The 25,498-nt window shown below is 43.9% G+C and overlaps 1 protein-coding gene across 1 annotated transcript in view; it reads right to left on the bottom strand.

The window, feature by feature from the left end:
• Positions 1-25,498, bottom strand: part of TG (thyroglobulin) — a 1,030,738-nt gene that overhangs the window by 431,968 nt on the left and 573,272 nt on the right. The window contains exon 40 of the mRNA XM_069622147.1: positions 5,022-5,215. Within this exon, the coding sequence (XP_069478248.1) occupies positions 5,022-5,215 (194 nt within the window). The remainder of the gene's footprint in view (positions 1-5,021; positions 5,216-25,498) is intronic.

The following is a 25,498-nucleotide window of genomic DNA, read 5'->3' as shown; positions in this document are numbered from 1 at the left end:
TGACCTTTTGCACCTAACCAATGGGATCGCTAGGCACCCTTACCGCATACCGGGTCCGTGTTCCCGGAATAGGGACTTACCGGGTCATTCTAACCTTGGAGGACCCGGTAAGTGCCTATTCTGAGAACCATTCCCCATTCCCATTCGAGCCCCCATAGGGCTCAATGGGAATGGGGAAGGAGCTAATAACGGGCTCACTAATAGCGGGCCCGTTATTAGCTCCCTGTTCCCTTAGCAGCTAAGGGACCTTGTAATGCAGTGGTAAGGGGTTAACAGCAACGGCACCTTTACCGTTGCCGTTAACCCTTTACCGCCGACCTCGTAATGAGGCCCCATGTGCCTGGAACTCTCTCAGCTTTTCAGTCCTTTTTCAGTCTTTGTTTTTTGATCATTTCTTCATTTTTGGACTCTGAGTTGACTGCGGTTCTAATGCGCCAAGCTGGATGAAGGTTACCAATTTCAAAGCATATGATTCTATGAAGAGATCTTACACTGGAGAACAACAAGGGCCCATGAAACTCTCTGACATGGAAAGTAAACCACTGAAAGAACCATGAGAACTGACCGAGAAGATCATATGGAGCCGAGCCAGGGCTACCGCTCCGAGGACCATCGAAAAACACTTGAGAAAAGTTTGATTCTCGGGAAAGACTGAGTGTGGACGTAACATTCCAAATCTGGTTCCTTGTCATTTCGCGGACCACCTTTTTTCTGACGGGTGTTTTGCCAAAAAACTTCATCTACATTTTGTAACATTATTTTTGGGGGGTTTCACCCAACCCCCCCTTAATTTTTTTTATTTTTTATTTACCCTGCCCCAGCCCTTTATTTACCCTTTCCCACCCCCCCAAAAATGTTGATGGGAATTTTCAGCAAAACTCCCGCGGCAGAACACCCGTTGGAAATACAGGTGTCGGCAAATGGACGCGATACCCCAAATCTCTGCCATAGCAATGCAGGTGGGTGCCATTCCTGGATCAGCCCACGGCCTGACTATTAACTCCTGTCCACTTTTTGACATATTTTATGCTTTTAATATTTCCATAGCTTTAAATGGGCTATACAATAAACATGCATAACAAAAACCAGGCACCCAATTTTTTTTACGTGGATGGTTTTATTTGTATTGAATAATAACTGCTCCTGTGCACTCCTTTAATGTATCAGAATTAACCGGTTCATGAAATGTTGCTATTTTTGTACATTTTCACTGTATTTGTGATTTTATGCCTCGTGCATGGTAAAAACTTGAAATCGCGAAATGAGTGCCATGGGTGCCTCAGGCTCCGGATCATCTCTGTTTGGTGGTTGAGAAAGGGTCTCATTCCGAGGCTGGCGCAAAGGGATTACGGGCACCGATAAGGACACCGGTGCCAGTAATCCCTTTGCGCCCTATTCCGAGGTCCTTTTGCGGGTCCCGCTAAGGCCGACTGGTTTTACAAGGCGGCCTTGGCGGGAGCCGCAAAGCATCCAGGGAGCAAATAACGGTACCGCAAATTGCGGTACCGTTATTTGCACCTTCCCCATTCCCATTGAGCCCTATGGGGGCTCAAATGGGAATGGGGAATGGTATTTTCAATGGGGACTTACCGCTCCCGCAAAGGTCCGACTAGACCGGTAAGTCCCCATTGAATGAGGGTGGACTCTGTACCGTTATTGGAGGCAGCCATGGCGGTATTAGCGTCAATGCTACCTCCAATCTCGGAATGAGGCCCAAAGTCTCTGGGCCTCATTACGAGGTGGGCGCAAAGGGATACCGGGCACCATTAAGGACATTGGTGCCAGTAATCCCTTTGCGCCCTATTCCGAGGTCCCTTAGTGGGTGCCTTCCTTAATGGCTGGTTTTACCAGGTGTTATGGACGGGCCCGTTAAGGGACTTCAGAGCTAATAACGGTACCGCAATTTGTGGAACCGTTATTAGCGCCTTCCCCCTTCCCATTGAGCCCTATGGGGGCTGAAATGGGAATGGGGAATGGCTTTTTCAATGGGGATTTACCGGTCCCGCAAAGGTCGGAATAGACCGGTAAGTCCCCATTGAACGAGGGCGGACTCGGTACCGGTATTGGAGGTAGTCATGGCGCTAATAGCGCCATGACTACCTCCAACCTCGTAATGAGGCCCTCTGTTTGCTGCTTAGATCCTTTGCCTTTCCGTCCCGTCATAGCTGGCCAGTGGCTTGCAGGGATTAGCCGACTGATTTCAAGACTATGTGAGGGGTACTTCTTCGCACACACACGTAGACCACCACACTTGAAAAAGGCACCTCTGGGCCCACAGTGGAGCTAAAGGTGGGGCTGAAGGGCAGATGTGCCCCTCAACCTACCATTAGATACCAATGTACCTGCCCGACAGCCCACAATGTAGCAAAATATTATGATATGGTGCTCCCATCCTCCTTCACCAAAACCTGCTTGGCCACTGCTCCGTGCATGGAATGTCCTACCGCCCTCTTTGCTGAAGACACCCAGAACTTCTTTCCCGCTATCTCTCCTCATATTCCCTCTCTGACTTGCATCCATTCACCAGGCAATGCCCCCCGCCCCACTTGACTGCCAAAACCGAAACCCCTTGTTACCCCCTTGTCCACTACACTCTTACCTTTCTGACCTCAATCCTAAAGACTCAGACTCATGTAGACAACTAGATGTCCAATTTGACAGGCACAAGAATATCTACCTCTCCCTCTGTTCTGCAGTCACCACCTTTGTCCACAAGCCTCTCTACTTGGCCTCAAAATTCAGGAAATGTGCACCATTCCAGATCAGCATGCCGCCGGCAGAATGCTGGTGCCAGATCACTGGTGGTGGCATTCCTGTGTACCAACGAACGCGGGGGAGAGAGGGTCAAAAAAGCAAAGGAAAAGAAGATAGGAATGTAAACTTGCAGCATTCTGTTGCCTTCAAAACCAAAGAGAGGCCATGTGCCATACACGTCATGACGTTACTTACTGGAGGAAATGAAATTACAATATCAATTACGTGTACCACTTGTCACACTACAAAAACGTCAGGATTTGCCTGGAATATGTCCTGTTGCAACATGTCTCTGACAGACTATATATATATATAATTTCTAAACTTAATTGAATGAAGGTGCCCATTTTGGCCACAACCTCAGCACATGATGGAAGTCTTTTAGAGACGAATGATGAAAAAAAAAGAGCTCTCCGAGGGCTGATGTCGATGGCGCGAGATTGGCCACTTCCTACGGGACTATCAACAGAGTCCCAGGAAGTAAACAAGGCCCGTTCTGTGAGTGAGGCAGGCGTGTGTTTATGAAGACAGGAAGGGGTCAGCGCTCAGTTCATCTGTGGGTGCCTGGGAAGTGAGTCACACGTCTGTCTATGACCTCTGCCAAACATGTAATTTGGTGCAAGAAAAGGGCCACGACCTACACTGGGAGTATTAACAAACGCGTGTTTCTTCATCAGAAATAGCGATCTCCGATAGAATTTATAAAAAAACGGTAATGTGTGTGAAGTTTTCCATTACGCTTATTGCCATCTATTGGGGGAGTTCATTTGAATATATAGCTTCGATATTTGGCTTTCTTAGAGTGTGTCCTTAATATGAAAGGATAACTAGGCTATAAAATGAAGACGAATAACATATTTTTTTATATAGTCTATGAGTAACACTACATACAGATATAATCTTTATGTAAAGTAAAACAAAACGGAGTATTTACGTTTAATAACACATCTAAAAGAAATAGGTCTAAAATATGACCACGAGACATGCAAGGCTTGAATAAAGGAAGTGTGTTGTCAAAGCAAAGAGCGTGTACTGTAATATTGAAAGGAAAAAGAAAACTGCTCCATTTGTCCTGAACAACAGCAATGCTTTCTGCGTTTATTTCTGCATAGCTACATGTCAGTCAAGCTGTTAAAACGTGTGTTCACTCCTTGGCCTCTAGAAAAACCATTTGCATTGACTCCAGAAGCTCGAGTGGATTTGAAAACAAAATGGCGTTCGGCTAGCGGAGTTCAGATGTAGCCAGGTACGGTGTGCGCGTTTGTGTTAAGGCAGTCTGTGTCTGAGAGAAGTGGACAACATTGCATAAAATAAACCGTTGTTAGATTGTGTCTCTCTACCTGAAAGTGGCCTCATGGGATATAACAGACATATGTTAAGGACATTCATCATAATCCATCGGCTGGGGGGTCAGCTCTGAAAAAAAGAGGGCCAAACACATACATTGCATCTTTGCTGGTATTATGCAAAATGTTCTGTTTGAACTGGTCAGTTGGTTTAAAGAAATGCAATTTCTTCTGTGGGGAGTCACGGACCGATCAGTGCAAATATTGGGACAAAATGGACCATGACCCAGCAAAAAGTGCCTGACAAGCAGTCAAAAGTGCCTGGCACCCAGGAAAACGTGCTTGTCATTGTTGCACTTAATGTGATCACGCCCCAGTGTCTGGACACAGGGGAGACAGGGTGAACATATTCATCTAAATGAAGTATCAATCAAGACATACATGTAAGGATTCTAGGATGCGCGTAGTCATGTAAATTAATCATACAGTAGTTTCATTAGTATTAGCTTCTAATAGATGTAGAAGTGAGACACAAATCGTAGAAAACAAAAAAAACACTGTTATTGTGAAAACAAATTTAACACATAAATTAGAACCTTTAAGGATTTCAAATGATCTGTATACAATGGCGACACATAACGTTTAAGGGTGCTTCGTTCAGATGTTAAGCTGCCTTCCAGGCCATTGCAGACCTGTCTAGCCTGCATGGGAGAGCTATAAAGCTTCACTAAATGCTTCTGTTTTGCAACTTTCGACTCCCAGATGTTCTGGACTACGACTCCAATGATCCATACCATTGATTCTGCTGGCTAGCACTGATGGGGGTTGTAGTCGAAGACATCCGGAGAGCCAAAGGTTTCAGACCCCTGGGCTGGAGTACAAGAAGAATGTTCCACATGTTTGACCAGTGACTGAAACTTAAGATGGAGTGACTAGCGCTGCCCTCAGAGATCTTCATGCTGGGAAAAGGAAGGCACTTACCATCAGCATGGCCCGCCGGAAGAGGTTAGTATCAGCTCTCAGCAGGTGAAGGCTAGCAATGTCGGCTCCGCCGCGATCAGCAGCCAGTGTGACCTTGGAAGGGTCACCTCCAAAGCTTGCAATGTTTCTCTGGACCCATTTCAATGCGGCCACCTGATCCAACAGGCCCGCATTTCCGCTCGGCAGACCAGAGTCTATGAGTAAAGGGTAAAGATAATTAGCATAAGGAAGCCGTTGAAAGCAGCCATTTTCTAAAGAAAGTGGAAACACTTTCGATTTGCAGAAGAATCAGCCTCAATTTCACACTGAAAAGGGTAGAAATTCATTAATTGGCCTCATAGGAGGACTAATTAGCAGACACACTTCCCAACAAAATTCAATACCACTGGCACTTCTGATTTCTCTAGCATTAGATGGATGGTGATATATGGGTCCTTGAAGGAAAGTGTATGCATAGCGTGCAGGTGACGAAGGGCAAGGCACTGTAGAGAACGAGTCTTCTGCGCTCTCCAACTTTTTGCAACTGCTTTTGAAATAGTGGGAGAAGGCAAAGAGAGAAAGAAAGAAGTATCGAGTCAGACGGATTTTGAGGGGGACCGAGGGATGCATTGAAGGAGACGAGCAATGTGGTAAGGAACAGAAGAGAGGGAGATGAGGCTCCTATTCGGCTAGCTAAATAGATCAGATAAAATTAGGTCTGATGGTCGCTGTATCACCCTCCATCGTAATACTATTTGTGCTTCAGATTTATGTAGATGAGGAAAGAATTGCAGAGGATCAGCGAGGAGGGAGATGGTGATTGACTTCCCTGACAAACATCAAGCCAGCCCCACATCGACCTCACTAAGAGTGTGGCCGCCTCTTCTAGGATCTGGATGGTTGGACGATGTTGCAGATGGAGCATGCAAGATAATAGGCCTAAACCCCAATGCTGTAAAGACAGATATGATCTCGTTGGGTCCAAAAGATAACATCTGTTGAGCAGTTATTCTAAGGCCCTGCCCTAGAGTGGGAGTCAGAATTGGATTTTGAGGGCCTGTGGACGCTTGATCAGCTATGATCTCTGTTAGTAGATTGCACTCTGCTTGCATCTTGCCCTAACTTGCAGACTGTATCCTGCTAAGCAGTGCCTCTTTCATGTCTGAATTTCACTATTGCAATGTTCTCTGCCTAGTCTTGTCAAAGATGCATCCAGCTCCCATGGCAGTTTGGCAGAGTCTGAACTGAGTGAGACCACACGATTGATTCATATGTTAACCGTAACTGGTTTCAATGGCACTGAGGATTCATCAGGGACATATATCATCATATTGCTTAGGGTTACTGCCTAAAAACAAATACCTGATTTTGTAACATTCTTAACTCTCCACTTTGCAAGAACAAACATACTATTGTTTTGTTTATTCCAGCATCTGTTCTTGGTAAGGAGTGAACTTGGAAGTGCCTTGTTTATGCGTTTATGTTAAGGGATTGATGTAGCACAGAGGACCCTGTCCTTTTTGAAGAATCTTATTAGACAGTAACATTCAGCAGCTTAAATATCAGATAAACAAATATATTTTAGATGTAACTTAAAGGGAGTAAAGTTTGATTTGGATCATCAGAGTGTGAATAGCAAATAATTCCGGAAAAGAGGGCTATGATCCATACTGAAATACTGTGTTTATGGGCTGATCTAAGAGCTTGATCAGGTTGATATAGTTTAATCTACGAGGAGTGGTAGTTTGAATGTTTGGCATGAAGATGCCATGATAGTTTAGTATGGCCCCCTTGAAAACAATCGGAGCCCAGGCCAAGACCCAATGCAATTTCCAAAGAACGGGCGTAATGGAGGAACATTAACTTCTGAGCTTAGAGTCCTTTGGATAACACGCATGCAATGGATGGGATGCAGAATAACTCAACACCAAATAATCAAACCAAATCAGGAAGATGGCAAAGTTCTGCTGTTTTATTAACAATTGTCTAAAACAGAGAGTTACAACGGACACCATCGGACGCTCGCTCGAGTTCTCGGTTAATTTTACATAAAACACATTTATATACTACAAATTCATCCTACGTGATGTCATACTACGTGGCAAATGAGAAAAACCTACGAGGGGTTATGATAGGCTCAAGGGGAACATCTAAGTGTACTTTCTATACGGGGTGGGATTATGATTGGATATCTACTGTCAGGTGGACAATTTATGCCTACCTCTACAGCAAGTTATCTTCAACACTATTGAGTACATGGTATATCATTGGCTCTCAAACTATAAGGCCCTTCATTATATGGCCCTCTATAATTGGTTGTCATGCTCGTGCCATGTCTGGAACATTCGGTGCACTTAGCAGCACGTAAGCTCATACTCAGGTGCCTGGAGGTGGACTTGACTCTACCTCCCCACCCAATTAGCCCAACGTCTCTTATCACCCATGCCTTCTGTCATGAAGATTGTCTTTGAACTTGGCCATGCAGTGTATTCTTGTCTGTGAGAATATAAGGGAGTGTGATCACGCACTATCGTTGTTCTAGAACTCCAAGCTTAACTTGGCTCACGTGACAGGAGACCATGATTTTGTTACGCTCACCTGGTATCCACGGGGACGCCAACCAGCCGTATGGACACTGGTATCCTTCTTTGCGGTTCCCAGATGTGGCCAGTGGGGGAGGTTCTGTCTGTAATACAGGAGGGCTATGTTCAAGACTGGCCAACTGGGGTAATTAGCCTCCCACCACCCCGTATGCCTTCAGCCCCTCTGAGGCCTCTCCTCACCTTATTGTTGATTCAGGTGTGCTCTCCGTCCTGCCTTCTTGGCAGGGGCGCGTTGTCCTTTGTGGGGGGATGCGATCTAGTTACTTCACTGATGCCGGCCCGTTTGAAGTCTTTCAGGTAGGTCTTATAGCTGTTGTATATTGTTGTTATTCCTGCATGCCTTTCTTGGTTTGATAATGTCTCTTTCTCTTCCTTAGATGTGCAGAAGTCCAGTGTGGTGCATTGGCTGAATTGGGTCTCACCAGTAAATTATGGTGTGTAATGAGCGCTATGATGCGGTAAGTAGGCGCTATGCCCAGCGCAGTGATGCCTTGCCTTTGCTAACCTGTTTTCTTTTCTTTTCCCATAGATTGGAGTGTTCACCCAGGGTGTAGAATTCCGTGGCAATGCTGGTCGAGAGGCGACCTGCTAGGTAAGCTTTTCGGCACAGTTTGTCATGTTGTAATGTCTCTAATACCTTGTTTCTTTCCTTTTTTGCAGATCCGTCGGTCCGGGAGACGTGATGATCCTAGGAAGCTGTTTGCAGGGGCTCTGGGCAGCTAAAGACGAAAATTGCAGGTAAGATGCTGCTGCTAACAATGTTCCTTTGTCTCCTTACAGGTGCTGTTTCTCCGAGGTTCGCAGGTATAGCTGGACACAGTGAACGTCACGTTGCAGGATTGCAAAGTAACGCAAAGCGTGTTATCCAAGTCGGGTGTGGTTTAAATAGTTTCAAGAAAGTAGTCCAGGTAAAGTAGTTCCTAGGCTACCACACACAAAACATTATACCGCATAGCTTGGTTCCTAGGAGCCAAGCTATGTGGATGCCTCCATGTTGGTTGGCAGCTTCAAAATAAAGTAGTTCCCCAAACACATGTCTTCACTGGGGATGCCTAGGTTTATTGGAGACCCGAGCCAATACCTCTCCTGGCCCATGGGCTTTCCAGAGGGGTTTTGGGATGTGGGTTGTGACAGATTTGGACTATTTTGCAGCATTTAAATATCTTAATTGAATACAAACTTGGCACGCTTGGTGTTCTTTCTTTGCACCTTAAGAAGGGATGATTCAGCTTCTAACGTGTGCCGCCTTCAAGAACAGATAACCGGCCTTGGCTGCTTTGACTTTGCTACCAGGCCAAACAGCCTCACCATCCATATCTATGATCTCATCTAATTCTTACTGCAACAGTTCTCATATTTTCTTCTCCATGAGTCTAGGCTTACTAAATTTGTGACACCAATGTCCAGTTTCTATACAATGGCGGCTCTGCCTGCAGTCTATTCACTACATGTAGCCAGCTTCTAAAGTTACGTAATCTACTTTTGTTACAGCATCTGTACAGTTATTGAACAACTTGTATTTTCTGCAGTGCATCACACAAATGCAATCTTCTCTTTGCATATGAAAGTGTACTCGATTCTTAACTTTGTCATCAGTTTCTATAGGGACCATATATTCTCTTCAACCAGTCTTCTCAGTGCGTCATGCTCGTCTCTTGTGATGTCACCAGCTCCTCTTTCACTCTTTTCAAATTTCTTCAGCGAGTTCCTCCCTCAGATTCTCGTCTCTTCGGGAATACATTTGGTAAGGCTTTCTCAGAGGGTACTTTCTTTCGAATATTCTCTGGGGTTTGGTCACAACTGCTGGTGTCAAGCATGGCACAATCTCAGGCTTCCAACATACATGAAGTAGGGTCGAGGGACTTCCTGCCGAGGCATTCAGCTGCTCCTCTACACTTCTGTATGAGCAATATTGTTTTAAGGTAACTGCAATTAGGAGGCAACCTTTTTTGTACAACCGATATATAGGTATGACAATATGGCTCAGAATATGTTGGTTAGAAAAAGTAGGATTTAGGGAAAACGTAAAAGATAACACGTCAAAGAACTAACAATGACATTGACATGCAATGCCATGTTCAGATGTGTGTCAAAAAGGAGTCAGAATGTTTTGACTTTGGGTAGATTGGAAAGGCTCTATTGTCAATTTGTAGTTATAAGGAGTCACTGAAGAATTTTCCTGCGTAAAATGGGGTAGACATTTTTTCCACACAATGTATCATTAGCTGTAGGGTGGTAGCTTGATCTATTATCTGAGTCTATAAGGGCGAATTTTTTAATAATAGAGTTAACCAAGAGACATTTAGAGATTAAGGGACAGTGCCCTGGGAAAGGGGAGCTATTAAATATCCTCTTAAGGGTTTGCAGTAGTTCAATAATTGACTCCTTGACTATATGCGTAGGGCACAGAATTCCAGGGCATGATGGCAGGTTCATTTTGAGAATAATTTGGAAAACAACTAAGCGGATATCTTCCGGAGATATGGGCATGCAATCGACAACAGGGTGTGTGGCTGATTCATCTGCAGCCTTCCTGAAACTTGAGGAGAACCATCTGCGGTTCCGGAAGCACCTCAAAACCATTCTCTTTGCTTCTGCTTTTTCTCCTCCTCTCCTCTGCTGACATCCTGACTGTAACCTGAACTGCACTGGCTACCTGGACACCCTCCCCCGCCAGCGTCACACACTTGCACTGCCCGCCTGGCAACCCCCAAACTTGGGGACTGTTTCTATATCTCCACAGTCCCCCTACCAGCCCCTGACACCTGCTGTCTGCACTTACCCATGCACTTGCCACATGCTGGTCGTTACTTTACTTATTGTTACTATCTATTCCCATGTACTATACTGTCCCTGCCCCCCTGCCCACGCACTTGCGCGATCTGAATGACACCCGGCCTAGTAGGATCGTTGTTTGGCCTCCCTTTGTTCCCCTCCCTTGCCTCGTTGAGCCTTGAAACACTTGTGTCTAGGCGCGTTATAAATGCCATATCATATCATATCATACATAGGGAAGGGTCTGATAGCATGGGTTGAGTTGGGGTCCTGAGCTACTTGATAGTTCATTACACTAGATCAAATCGAAGAGGGTTTTGTCTTAAAATGATCATGCATTGAATTGAGGTAATTAATAGTGATAGGGGAAAATGGAGGTTGTATTTTGTTCTCAAGTTGTTTATGATTTGACATTATTTGATTGGGTGAATGCATTGCTAGATCAATAGAGAAGGTAAGATATTATTTCTTGGTTCCACTGATAGCCTCTTTGCTTTGTTTTCTCAGATTGGAGTAGTCTGCTTTGCTGTCAGTGTTTTCAATTTGTATCAAACCATGTGTGCCTTTCTCACGGTGATTTCTATGGTGATTTGTAATCATTTCAGGTCTGGTGAAGACCAAATTTGGTTTGGGAACTTCCTAATTCCTAATGTAGATTGAAAAATGAGGCACAATATCTGTAAAAGTGGCCAAAGCACTATTTCAGTTGTTGACTTGCCGTGAAAAGTCATTGACTATATAATGAATTGGAGAAAACCTTGTGTATGTAAAGGAGACAAGATGAATATTTCACCTGGTAATCTACATGGTTGTTGGAGCTAATTTTATGGCAGAATGATTTGTTCAGTACATACTAGCAACATTACCATGCAGGGTAGTCTTAGATTTTTTTGAGAATCCAGTCCCGCAAATGGCCTTTTAAGAGGTAAGATCCAGTGTTTACGTAGAAAACCCCATATTCTGTGCTGTTTTCAAAGAATGTCTTGAACCAGGCGTTTGCTGACATTAGCGGCCCAGTGCAAGAGTCATTTGTCGCATTAATATCAATAAGTAATTCAGATAAGTCATTTCTAAAAATCTGTTTTACTTAAATTGGGCGGTCCTCAAAGAAGAACAAGCATTGGCAGTGCCAACCATTTTGTGTATACATGGGAAAGGTATTTGCCAGGCATTGCTGCAATGGTTCATTAATGATAGCAGCTAGAAAATAGTGCATATGCATATGATCGCAGTGCCTGGCAAATGCCTATCTAGTACCTATGCACAGCCGAAACTGTTGACTTTGCCAATGCTTGTTGTAACTGGACTTTAGTGAAGGACACGCATACTGCTTATAAAACAAGTGGCTGAACCAAAGCTCACTCCAGGATCTCCTGTCACCAGGGGAACCAAAGCTCACTCCAGGATCTCCTGTCACCAGGGGAACCAGAGCTCACTCCAGGATCTCCTGTCACCAGGGGAACCAGAGCTCACTCCAGGATCTCCTGTCACCAGGGAACCAGAGCTCACTCCAGGATCTCCTGTCACCAGGGGAACACACACACTTTTAATTTCCGCTTACGACCGGAACTGAAGACCTGTCCTTTATAGAATACCTTATTGAACACTGATCCCTGAACCATTGACTCGTCTGAACCAACCCTTCAACTACATCTTCTCCTTCACCCCCTAATGCATGATGCTGTGTACCCCCATCCACTTGGACACTGTTACTTGGGTTACCAGGTAGCTCTGTGATGTGGAAAGCCCTCTACATAGCTAGGAAGCAGGGCACTATTGAATGGGAGAAAACACACACAACTCACACACGCATGCACACAAGCACACACGCGTGCACTCACACACGTTTTCTTCCTTAACAATCAAATGGACAGCAAAGAACAGCAAAATAAAGATTCCAAAAACGCACATGCTTTGAGTTCAGAGAGTTAATTCCTAACACATTGATGTCACTGCAGACAATGTAATGCAGTATGTACCATTCTAGTGCGTCCAGCACTTATTTTAATGGCACGTCGTACAGCTGTATATAAGCATTCCCTTAGTTCCACCCTTCCTGTCATGCAAGAAACAGATGTGCACAGTGACCACAGAGGCACATATTTTAAGCCTTTTCTCTAAGGCAAAGAAACCATATGTCTTAAAGTTAGTTACAGTTCAAGAGGAGTGTTCTAGGCTGTAAGGCATACTTTTGGTTTATGGTAGAAGTGGGCCTACAGTACTGGGATAAATTTATCCTGGCATTAAACAAACAGGAGCTGCTCAAGTGATATCCATCGTTTCAGACCAGGTCTAATCTGTCTAAAGTCACAGCACCAGCATAGCTATGACTCAAGGGTTTCAGATCCCCTATGGTACCAATTTCGGACAATTAGAAATATGTTAGACATCCAACATTGAGTGGCATGCATGGAAACAAAACACAACATTGTAACCACATGCATGCACGCATGCACACACACATACACAGTGCTTCAGCCAAGCCAATTTTTGATTTTTTAAAGTTTAGAAATAGTACTTTCATTTCATTCTTTATTGTATTTGGTTTATATCAAACCTTAGGAATTGTACACACTAAAATATAAAGTCAACTGTAATGGTGTGGAAGGAGGAGATCGACACACAGGTGGAACAATTGTTGGCAGAGACTTTTATTCAACAAATGAAGTTTTGGAAAAATACTTCCTGACCCTAATACTAAGAGGGGGTTCCCTGCCTCGAGATAATATTCTAAGGAGTCTGTCAGGATAGTTCAAAAGAAACAAGTCCATCGCTGAGTCAACATTCCTATTTCCAGTCCTCACACTAAGAAGGTAAACTAATGTGCAAAGGGGATCTTCTTTAGTTCTTTAGTTTATGTTTATGTTTATTGAGGTTATATAGCGCTTTACACCAAAGCGCTTTACGGAATAACAACAGTACATGAGAAGAAGCAAATTTACAAAATTGAAACAAACCAGTGGTACAGTATATTGAACAATTAACTCAGTAGGAAGCGGGGGAAGGGGGGGAGAGAGGGAGCAGGAGAGTTCACGGGAGAGTATAACACCCTTAGGTGGTTACAGTTTCCTGTATGAGGTCATCGGGATGAGGAGGAAGGTGGGAGAAGAAGGGATAGGTAGAGGATAGGTGGGGAGCGGCAGGGAAGGAAGCAGGGGGGGATTGATGAGGAAGGGTTTCATTCAGCGTTTGATATGAGGTCATAGGGATGTAGGGGAAGGAAGTAGGGGAAGGGATGGGTAAGGATAGGGGGAGCAGGAGGGAAGGAGAGTTAGGGGGGTAGTGGAGAAGAAGGGCTTTCAGGGAGGAGCCAAAAGATGGGTAGGAGGGGGAGGAACGGATAGAGAGAGGTAGGGAGTTCCAGTGGAGGGGGGCCAAGAGTTGGAAGGAAACATGAGGAAGCACAAGGGGCTGGTGGTACATTGAGAAGATGTAGGTCAGCTGAGCGGAGAGAGCGGGAGGGAGAGTAGAAGTAGTGGAAGGAGGAGAGATAAGGGGGGCTAGGTCATGGAGAGATTTATAGACAAGGCAGAGGAATTGAAATTTCAGTTGTGAGAGGAATGGGAGCCAGCCGAGTTGGGAGAGAGAAGTAGAGATAGAGTCACGAGGGCCGAGAAGACAAAGAGTGCGGATGGAGGAGTGGTAGATGGATTTTAGGAGAGTCAGGTGAGTGGTAGGGTGGCCAAAGAGAAGAGAGGCACAGTAGAAAAGATGGGAAAAAATAAGGGAGGAGATTAGGACTTTAGAAGCGTTAGTACTGTTCAACTTGCAAAATAAAGTTCCAAAATGGTGCAACAAATAAACTCCAAAAGGAAGGACAACCTTACTCCCAGGTTTTCATGCCCTTCGAATGTTCAATGAGAGTCTTTTCCTCTTTCCTTCTCCTTGGTTTCACAGCCAACCTGGTACACTATCTGGCCATGTACTGTGAATATGAATAGTGTTCTCATTCAGTCCTCGGGTTTGTCTTCTCTGTACTTCCCAATTGTGTGTTTTCTTGCTAGACCATTACTGCTTTGCCGGTCCCAGTCAACCTGGTATTCTCTCCTGGCAGGTGCTGTGTGTATGAAGATTTCTTGCAGGTGCTGTGCGTATGAAGATTGCTTTGGCTCTCTCTTCATGTGGGTGTGAATCCCAGACTTGCCTTTACTTTAAATGTTTTCTTTTTGTTTGACTACTGCTACTACTACTCCATTGGTCACAGCCAACATGGTATACTCTCCTGCCAGGTGCTGTGGGTATAAAGATTACTTTGGCTCTCTCTTCATGTGGGTATGAATGCCAGACTCGCCTTTTTGACTACTACTACTACTCCTCCTCCTTTGGTCACAGTCAACCTGGTCTACTCTTCTGCCAGGTGCTTTGCATAGGAAGATTGCTTTGGCTTTCTCTTCATGTCGGTGCGAATCCCAGATATGTTTTGACTCCTACTACTTCCCCTTTGGTCACAGCCAGCCTGGTATACTCTCCGGCCTGGTGCTGTGAGCATGAAGATTGCTTTGGCTCATTCTTCATATGGTTATGAATCCCAGACTCGCCTTTTCCACTACTACTACTACTGCTTTGTTGACCACAGCCAGCCTAGTATATTCTCCTGCCAGGTACTGGGACTATGAGGATTGGTGTGGAGGCTTTGATTATGTATATGGGTGTGGGTCCCAGACTCGCTTCCATGTTTCTCCCTTCTTCTAGCCACCCTGCCTACTGTCCCTGTTTCCCCTACCTCTCTGGAGAGCTTACCAGTGTCTTTCAGTTCTTTGCAGCTGCTTGAGACTCTCGCGCTTCCTTTCAGTGCTACCACTGCCAGCGGTGGCTCCGCGCTGACTCCCGGCATCTGAGCTACACGTCTCAGCTACCACATATTCTCTAGGCTTTCCAACTGGTTTGGTGCTCAGGCGTCTGCCTCTCACAGGTGTTCATCTGCCATGGAGCTTTCTTCCTCTGGATGGCGGTTCACCTCTTCAGGCTCTCCTGAACAGTGGTGTACCAAGCGGGGCGAAGGGGTATGGAGGGCAGTTTCACCCCGGTGGGTCGTTTAGGAGGTTTAGGAGCAGTGTTCCTGCTTAGCACACTCGTTGTCCTGGCAGACCTATTTCCTGTTAGAGCTCCGGACAGCAGAGTCGCTCTCCCAGGGATCTAACACGTTGCTCTGTGTCAACAGAGAATTACCATAGGTGCCATTAGGCACTGATGGGAGGGAGGGGGAACTATTTAAAGGGACTTGCTTCCCTTAAGAAATATGACCAGGGTGAACAGAAGTGAGAAGTTTCATAATGCTGCATGCTTTATGGCATAATGGCTAATGATTTAAAACCCAATGGGGATTTGTCAGGCTCACATTAATCTGCATGATGTTAGTGTGTCTTTGCATGCAGGATGGGGTGAATAAAACTAAAGCCATACACTTATTGCTCAATTTATTTCTATGACGATGTATATAGTGTAAAGTTAGTTTATTATGAAAGGCTAGTTTATTATGTAATGTGGTTTGCTGCCAAGGCATTGCTTTAAATAAAGTATTATTTAAGCACATCAAATGCAAAGCAAAACCTTAATAAATATCTGTATCAACTAAACCTGTGAAGATGTGGTCAGTTGCTTAATGTGTCTACATCCCTGTTTCACCATTTAACCGAAATGTGTGATCCTGGGCAAATCATTTAATCGCACTGTGTATCATCTACAGCTTTGTTAGCAATTCACTACAAAGCTTATGTTAATATATCATGCTACTACAAGAGCCTAATGACTATAGCATTGATCCATATATAGTATCAAAGACTGCTGATGCTGCTTGCAATGTCCTTTCCTGTAAAGTCACTTCTGTTGGTGCAATCAAGTGCAAATTAGAAGATTTGCATGCATGGTATGTGTTATTACTTGGCTAGACTGGCATTCGGCGGCAGCCAGTCTAGCCCTTTGTTACTGTGGCATGCCTTTTTTTCTGCACCTCCTGTCCAGGGCAGCAGTGTTTTGCCGTGTGCTCCTGCTTGGCTTGGCTGCCTATTTAACAGTGGTCTGGAGCAGGACATGGACAGCAGTGTGGCTGTATGCTCCTGATCTGTACCCTCCATGCGCAATAGTGGGCATAGCAGTAGCACGCTCTGTGTCCCAGTCCAGGCCGTTGACTGTACTGCAGGCCCAATAAGAGGCAGGGTAGATGCAGAGCAGTAGCACACAGGTCCATGTCCCACTCTTGTCCAAATGTTGCAGGGAGAGGGTACGGAATCAAGTCCTTATATGGGGGACAGGAACGATTGGCAGTTTAGCATGCATGGGGGGGGTAGCAGGACAGTTTTCGTGAATTAGCACCCTCCACCCCCATGCTTGCAAAGCTAGAAATTCCCCTGCTCCTGGATAGTTGAAACGGTATCCTCAGGAAGATGGAGAAGATTTGTAGATTTTGGTGAGTGGGGCTAGTGAATGACTAGAACACGATGGCCCTCATTATGACCCAGGCGGTAAGGGGTTTACGCCGGCGTAAACATCGCCGACCCTTGCCGCCTGAGTACGAGTTCCCTTAGCGCCATGGCGGATTTAACACCTGCTTTTAGCAGGTGTTAAAATCCATGGCGCTAAGGGACCTTGTTGTTAATTACGCCACCGTAATTTACGGTGGCGTAATTAACGCCTTCCCCACTCCCATTATGCCCTATGGGGCAAAAATGGGAATGGGGAAGGGTAAATGGGGATTGGGGACTTACCGCCCCGCCAAGGTCGGAATGGGGCGGTAAGTCCGCCAACCACCATGGCGGAATTGCACCCTTAGCGCCATGGACCATGGTGCTAATAGCACCATGGTCCTCCGCCAAGGTCGTAATGAGGGCCTATGTCTTGTTGCCTGAATTGAAACACAAGATTGAATGCCGACAAACGTCATGATACATTCATTCAGGAGTTTCAACAAAAGCAACAGGGATAAGGTGTTCAGGTTGTAGGATTACAGAGGACAGGTTGCTAGTCATCGAAACACTGATTCTTGTAGCAATATGGCTACTGAATTAATGTGACAATGGACTGATGTGTTGATTCTTTTATACAAACTGCTATCGGAGTGGGGTTCCAGTCCCTTCCATCTGCAGGCGTTAACCTGATGTCCAAGTTGTAATGAGACTGAAGGATCCAGTTGGAAACACTGAAGAAAATCTTAGCCAGTGGATTCCACTGGTACTGACCTGGGAATTGTTGGGGCATGTGTCTGCCACTTGATCAGACAAGCACATACACAGACCTGGAGAGCAGACACCCAAAGAGGTTGTGATGAGAAAGAGGAGAGTGTCACCTCACTACAAGGATGCAAGAGACTCGATAACCTGATGAACTGTTGGAATTCTCAAGCCGCTTTCTCGTATCACACCATCAATGGACTCTGATAGTGCGCACAAATGACCATGGAGATACGTATAAGGAACCAAGGCTTCCCCAACAATTTATTTATTTATGGGTTTATATAGTGCTGATAAGGTCGCGGGCATCAGGGCGCTCACATATAGACACGAACAGTAACACATATGATGATGCCATTTCTACCTCAAGATAAAATTACTAAATGACGTGTTCACCTAAAAAGGTTGGTTTTCAATGCCTTTCTAAATGTGCAGTAGTTCTTCTCCAGCCTTAGATATACTGGCAGGCTGTTCCACCTCTGGGCTGCTTTCTCCAGGAAGGCGCGACCTAGTGCTTTGATCTTTTTAAATATGGGACAATTGTTAAGGCCCTGATCCTCTGATCTCAGATGCCTTCCAGGTGCATAAGGATTGATTTTTTTCCTTTATCTACGCTGACCCCTTTCCTGATATACATCTGTGTACCAGCGTCAAGGCTTTGAATTGGATTCTATCTTCAATTGACAGCCAATGCAGATCTTTCCTATCCTTAGTTATATGGTTCCTTCTCATTTTTATCTTTACAATTCTCACTGCACTGTTCTGCAGTTCTTGGCACTTGGCTATGCAGCCTTTGCTTGCTCAGATCATAAGTGCATTGCCATAGTCGAGCCTGGATAGAATGATGGCTCATGCTATGGTAGCACTACTGTCCTCATTTAAGTATGGCCTGAAGGATTTGAGCTGTCGTAGATAGTATTGACAACTTTTTGAGAGGTAGGATACCTGAGCCTCGGAGCCCATAGAGGCTTCCAGGAATATGCCCTGCGTCTTCACTTTCTCTACCACGGTGATTGGGGAGCCTTTAATATTGATGGTCTTATACTCTTCACTGAGGTTTTAAAAGGCTTGTGGGGAGCCAAAGATCATTAGCTCCATTTTATTCCTGATAAGGGAATCTCACTGTACATAATAAAAATCATGACCAACACTCTCGGACCAGGCATTTCCTCGCTTGTGGACATTTAGCAGAAGGATGACTTCAACCCCACGATGACCGCGATGGCAACTATTTCCCACATAATTCCTACCACATGGAATGGGAGAGGACCCCACAATACAAGAGTAGGCCTTAAACAAGGTGTACACTATTGACAGTGACATGTATGATGCGACTTAGATTAGATGCGCAAAAAATGATGTTTGACAATAGCACTGATGTTCCCTGGCATATGGGTAAGGGTATAGTCTACAGTCCATTGAGCGAGAGTAGGATTCCCACCAGTGTGCTCCACTGAGGGGTCAAAGTTCTGGCCCAAAACAAAGACCTTTCATGAAGTTATTTTGCAGAACAAATCCTGTAATAGACAGGATTTTAAAAGATATCTGTGAAATATCTTATTTCTTATTGGTCATGGCCACTGATTAGTACGTCACTGTCAAAACCTGCATATTAATTTTAATCTGTTATATATATATATATATATATATATATATATATATATATATATATATATATATATATATATATATATATATATATATATATATATATATATATATATATATGTGTTCTCCAGTTCAATTTTCAAATTCATGATATTACCCAAGCTAGGCAACCGTGAGTGAGGCGCTACGAAGCCATCATGGCCCTGATTGACAAAAGAAGAACTTGAGATTAATTCATACCTCTGGAAACTCACAACAAATTCACATCTGCTTGCTCTGATAGTTCAGTAAACGCTGGAGCTTTTTGAAATGTCTTATTGTTGCACATATCGGATGGCGTCCAGCCGACATTTCACAAAACTGTGTGTTGCAAAAGCAGTACAAAATCACCCTACCGTTCTGTGATTTGGCTGACATTTTCATTTCCTCACTGCCCACGGTGAGTCATTTGGATACTGCGCCTTCGCACTGGCATTATCCGTTGTGGCGGGAAGGTTAATTATGGGCGTCATTTGTGGACTCCCGTTGGATCTTAGACTCCTTCTGACCTACAGCATGTTGAGAAACTTCTGCAAATGTTTCTTCTATTTTTGTTGTTTAAAAACACAACTCCCAGAATGCATTGTGTTGGAAGGAGGAATGTATCAGACTAGTAAAGAGCCTTATCTGAATGCCATCACAATTCTCTTTTAATCAGCTGCTCATGCCATTTTGCTCCCATTCAATACAGTATTTGGCATTCACCGATTGAGCCACGGCACAGTTGCCCAATGTTGTCTTTCTAGAGATTGTATCTTTATTTAATTATATATTTATTTTTTTCCCAACACTATGACATGGCAAGTGCGCTCTCACTTAAGTCTGGGCATTTCGTTCCAAGCAGCCAGCTTATAAGATTTCCGCTGATTTGAGGCAGTACACTAGGCACTTGCTCAGGGTATCTTCTCTGGGTCCAGGCAGAGCAAATGTCCAATAATAAAATGCAAACTGTCAATTTTTGAAATTGTAAATGGGTCAAACAAACCATGTTTCAACCTTAACAATATAAGAAAGAAAGGAAAAGAAGAACTGTACATATGTACATATGTATGTACTCATCTAGTTAAAAACTCATATAGGAACTGGCCATAGTATCAAAAAATCCAAAGATTAAATATTCCAACACATTTCATACTAAATTTAGACAAGTAAAACGCACCTTTTTCCAAACAGCTTACAGTCGATCATTTAGTTATCCTAACCAAATTACATTATGGAGGCAAGCAGTTTAAAAAAAACTTGCAATCATAGATCAAACATCAAAGTTTAAAGTCCTGAGAAACCAAATAACTGACAGGGCAACCGATGTAGGGTTAACCCAGACATCTCTTGTATTATTATTATTATTATTATTATTATTATTATTATTATTATTATTATATTTATTGAGAACAGACCTAGCTTTGAGAAGCAATTGAACGCTTCACAGAGGTATACAACAATGCAGATACTCAACAGAGCGCTTTACACGGGCATCCATCAGTACAGATGAATAATGGAGCGCTTTTCAGAGGTAACTGAACAGATATACAGCCAGAGTAGATTACAGAGGGGAACAGAGGAGGGGTACAGCTGTACAGGGTGGTGTAGAGGAGTGGGCGGACGGTGTCTAGCGAGTTAGGTGGCACATGGGGGTGACGTGATGGCCTACGTGTTGAAGAGTCGAGACTCCTTGAAGAGATGGGTCTTGAGCTCTTTTCTGAATTGTTGAAGCATGGGGGTGAATCTGATGCTAACTGGGAGGAGGTTCCATAGTCTTGGGGCGTAGGCAGAGAAGGCTTGTTTTCTGGTCCTTTCCTTTTTGCATCAGCGGATTTCAAGTCTGCACATGTCCTGACTTCTGGTGGTGAGCTGTCCGCCGGAAATATTGAGTTTCTCCGCAAGGTAGCTGGGTGACTTGAGGCCAACTGCCGTATGGATGATGCAACAAGACTTGAAGGTGGTTTGTGCGTGCAGTGCGAGCCAGTGAAGGTCGATGAGGACAGGTGTGATGTGATCAAATCTGCATAGACCCTTGATGAGGCATGTGGCCGAGTGTAGGACACATCTCAGGGGTGCAAGCCAGGATGACGGGAGGCCTTCGAGGAGGGCATTCCTGCCATCCAGGTGGGATAGCACCAGTTCTTGAATGGTGGATCTAAAGCTGCCTTGAGGGAGGAAAGGCATGACTTTCTGCAGGAGGGAGAGCTAATACCAAGTTGTCTGAGTTTTCTTAGCTATGTGTGTCTTGAAGGTGAGGTGTTTGTCGATGTGGAACCCGAGGGATTTGGTTTAGGAGGTGAGCTTGGGTGTGAAACCCTCAGGTTTCATGGTTGATAGCCAGGTCTGTATGTCTGGGTGTTAGCTGTTGTTGGGGAGCAGTAGGAATTCGGATTTGGAGGGGTTGAGCTTCAAGTATGCACTGAACATCCAAGACTGGATCAGCGAGAGGCAGGTTTTGAGCCTGTGGATGTCCTTGATGGAGTCGATCTTGAGGTATAGCTGTCTGTCATCAGCGAATTGGTGGATGTGGATGTTGTGTGTGACTAGGAGGGCTCCTAGTCGCTCCATGTATAGATTGAAGATCACTGGAGAGAGGTTGGAAACCTGCAGGACTCTACAAGTGACGGGTAGCATTGGTGATCTAGTGGAGTCCATCTGCTGGGGGTTGGCGAGGTAGGACTTGAACCAGCATAGAACAAGTTGCTGATCCCTTCCATATCAATTCGCTTTCTACATGGGTTAGAGAGTGCACATGATCTTTAAAAAAACATAGTTCGAGTTTACATACGTTTTGGCCAATTAATTAATCAATGTTGCAGTGTTTCTAATTCTTGCAGATCTTCTCAAAATCAACCATGACTTATTCCTTGTTCAAGAATATTCCACCTTTTCAAAATATCTCTCATGGGGTATAAAGTCAATTGAAATCCTGTAAATTCCCACCGAGCCTGCGGGCGGGGAAAGATTCATAAATGAGGTGCCATTGACCGAAGATGTTTATGTTAATGATTTAAGTGTTTAAGTGACTCATAACCATGGCAGGATTCAGTAGTACAAACCCAATCAGAATGTTAAAATTGCATGGCATGCCTATTTTAGGCCGCAACTATTCATTATGGTAATTTATTTGGAGCAAGCATACCTCCATGCAAGGACTGCTGCAACCATTTTAACTAACATGATTCAGGCATTTTCGGTAGCCTTGAGAAAGCAGCTACAATGTGAACCAAATGTCAGCTGTTTTAGTTTAATAAAAATCTGTAATTACTAAAACATTGTAAAAGAAATATCACTCTTACAGCAATTGCGTTAATTACTATGGCAACCATTACAAAATGTGAAGTCTTTAGTGAGCCAGATATCATTAACAATAATTCACTATATCAAAGAAGTGTTTACTGAGCACAGTACATAGGAATTTCAGAAAATGTCCCTAGTTTTTCTTAGAAGCAAGTCAACGCAGGGCAACACAGGTTTGAGTCATGGCCCTGCACTTTAAGGCTGGTCTCTGATATTAAGTGTGTTATAAAAGATTCATTAGTTATATCAATGTGGGTATGTGTGGACAGAAACATCACACATTAGTGGTTCACATATTATAGTGTCTGTGCTGGTGAATGTTGTGCCAAAATCAGACACAGATTAGTTGATTCACCTGATTGAGAGCAATTTCACAAACTAATTAGTAACATGATCACATGTGAGGAACATGATGTTTCAGAAAACCACAATTGTTTAATGTAGAAACTTAAGCAATGGTTGTGGATTCAGAATGTGTCCAAATATGAAAGCCTACCAACAGCTTTGGATTTAGGAGTAACGATGAATAAATTGGAGAAAATGCCTAATTATCTGCTACAATTTCCTTCACGACATCATCGAGATGGTTTCCTCCGCCTCCAAATAAATGCAAATAAATCTAAACAAATGCTATTTATGCGACATATGGAGGACATAAAGATGATGTTTGTAGATATTGTGTAGCAAATAGGGAAACCATTAAACATCTACTAGTGGAATGTCTGTCTCTTAGAGACCAGAGATCATTACAGCTGAGCAAATATGCACCTAAAACTGGAAACATGGAGGACTTGTGGATCCGTATTTTGAGTGGGTGTTTGGTGCACTTAACTTGCTCAGTAGTAAATCTTTTGGACAGTATAATCATTTAAAAACTGGAGATGAGTAAACAAGTAATGGAAGCTGTTTTATTGAATGTTGTAATTAAAAAGGTTGTAATAAACTAAAAAAAAATGTAGAAACATTCAAGATGACAACACATCAAATTGGAAGAAACATGGGTTTAGCAGTTACTCCCCTTAGATTACCCTCTTGATTAGTCTATCCATTAAGTAAGAAGGGAATGAATTAGTGTGATGTCACTTTTGGAACATTATCCAGTCACAGACACTGACTAATTAGATCAGAAAAATGATACCGACCTCTAAGGGGAGGGATGTATAATCTATAAATTCAAACCCATAGATTCTGGTGACTTACCGACTGGCTCATTCATTGACTGAAATGAACTGACTGAGAGACTGACAGGAAGAAGGAGAGAAAGGAGAATTGGCAACAACAGAAAGGCCAATAGAATAGATTGCTTTCATTTGGACCCATTTTGGATTACAAGCAGTGCACTGTAGAAAGAGCCAGTCTGGAGTTAAAACCACCTCAGGCCTTACTCAGTGGAAAAGGAAGCAGATAGGTTCAGAGGAAGAGAACCAGGCTATGTAGGGAAACTGATCGCATCTTGCTGACTGATGCCCGCATTGCCAGAGAGGGAGAATGGAATCAGTCCTTAGGAAGGTGCCCACCTGTCTGTGAGACAGCCAAAATAAATTCTATGCAAATGTAACATTAAGGGGAAAGATAATGACTGAAGGGAAGTATTGTCATGGGTTTTTACCCATGTTGAATCAATAGACTGGGTAGATGTGGGGATGAGCTATCGCCGCCCACATTCACGCCAGAATAGGAGAAATGCGCAGTTGGCACGAGACCACTCCAAAGATACAACCTTTTTTTGGGGAATTCATTTTCTTAATCCCAAAAATGGTTGCATTACCAGTACTCACCACTATCAGAAAGCCGGCGTTTTAAAACCACCAGATTTTTGTGTAAAACTGAACAAATTAAACAAAACCAGCCCAAGGAAAGACTTGCTAAGAGGTGGATACAATGTAAAACTATATTCTGAAATGACTTGAAGGAAGTAATTATTTAATGTATATGTAAAAATTGTCAGTTTGATTTGAATGTAGAAAACTGGGAACAAAAAGTGACATTTAGCTGAAACCTGGCTTAATGAAACTGAATTCTGCCTGACAACTACCCCCGACAGGAGTTGATACTGGATCAACAGCTGTGTTCCCAGGCCTGGCTGCCAGGCCTGGCTGCATCCTGAGGTCCCATGGCCCTGTTGATTAGATTAGGGGTGGAGTAGCTGGGGTCTACAGGGAGTTGAACAAAGGCCTGTCCTGGACTCAGGCAAATGTTATATTGGGGGGCCGTAAAGTGGCTTCCTCTTAGGGGAAACTGGGAGGGGCAGTGCCTCTGCTAGCAGCTGAGCTTGGGGGAAGTGGATAAACCAGTTATTTCACCCTGTGATGTGGGAAGCCACACCCCTTTTTGACCAGGGCATAATTTTAAAAAGATAGATAACTCAAAGTGCGGACTTGTCAGAATTATATAAGTAATATCATTATTTTTCTGATTTTGCTGTGAACATTTTGAGATGCGTTAGGACCCTGTGGTGTATTCTGGGGGGTTGCTAGCGGAAAATAGGGTCTCACTCCAAATGTCTGCATGTTAAAAATCTGACACTTCATCAATTAATGTCCATACTCCTTGCGCACATGTGTGTAAATTTGGGTAAATGTCCGATATTGCAAAACCAGTTAAAAAGCACAAAATGTTGTCATTTTTGAATGCAAGCCCCCAGGAAGATCAGAGGCGGACAAGCATGGACCATAAGGAATATATAATGTGCACATGTAATTTCAACAAATTGTATATCTGGGAAGGATGTATTTGAATCAAATATAGATTTGTGGGCAAACTGACAAGGGGAGGTTCCTCTGACCATAAAACCTACAGCATCACTCTGACTCACATTTCCTTCCCCCAATCAAGGGAGAGAGGAGGAATTGGCCAATGATAAGTGAGAGGGGCAGGTTTAGTTATGACCAACGCACACACCCACTTTTCAAAACACATAAAAAGAGACTGCTGGGACAGGTAGAGACATTCAAATCCAGTTGCTGCAGAGCGTTTTGCCGGACCACACAACATCCAGAAGATACCAGTTTCAGACTGACTCCAG

This window comes from Ambystoma mexicanum, chromosome 5q (assembly GCF_040938575.1).
Source record: "Ambystoma mexicanum isolate Mex_15411 chromosome 5q, UKY_AmexF1_1, whole genome shotgun sequence".
Lineage (NCBI taxonomy): Eukaryota > Metazoa > Chordata > Amphibia > Caudata > Ambystomatidae > Ambystoma > Ambystoma mexicanum.
This window is presented reverse-complemented; position numbering and strand designations above follow the sequence as displayed.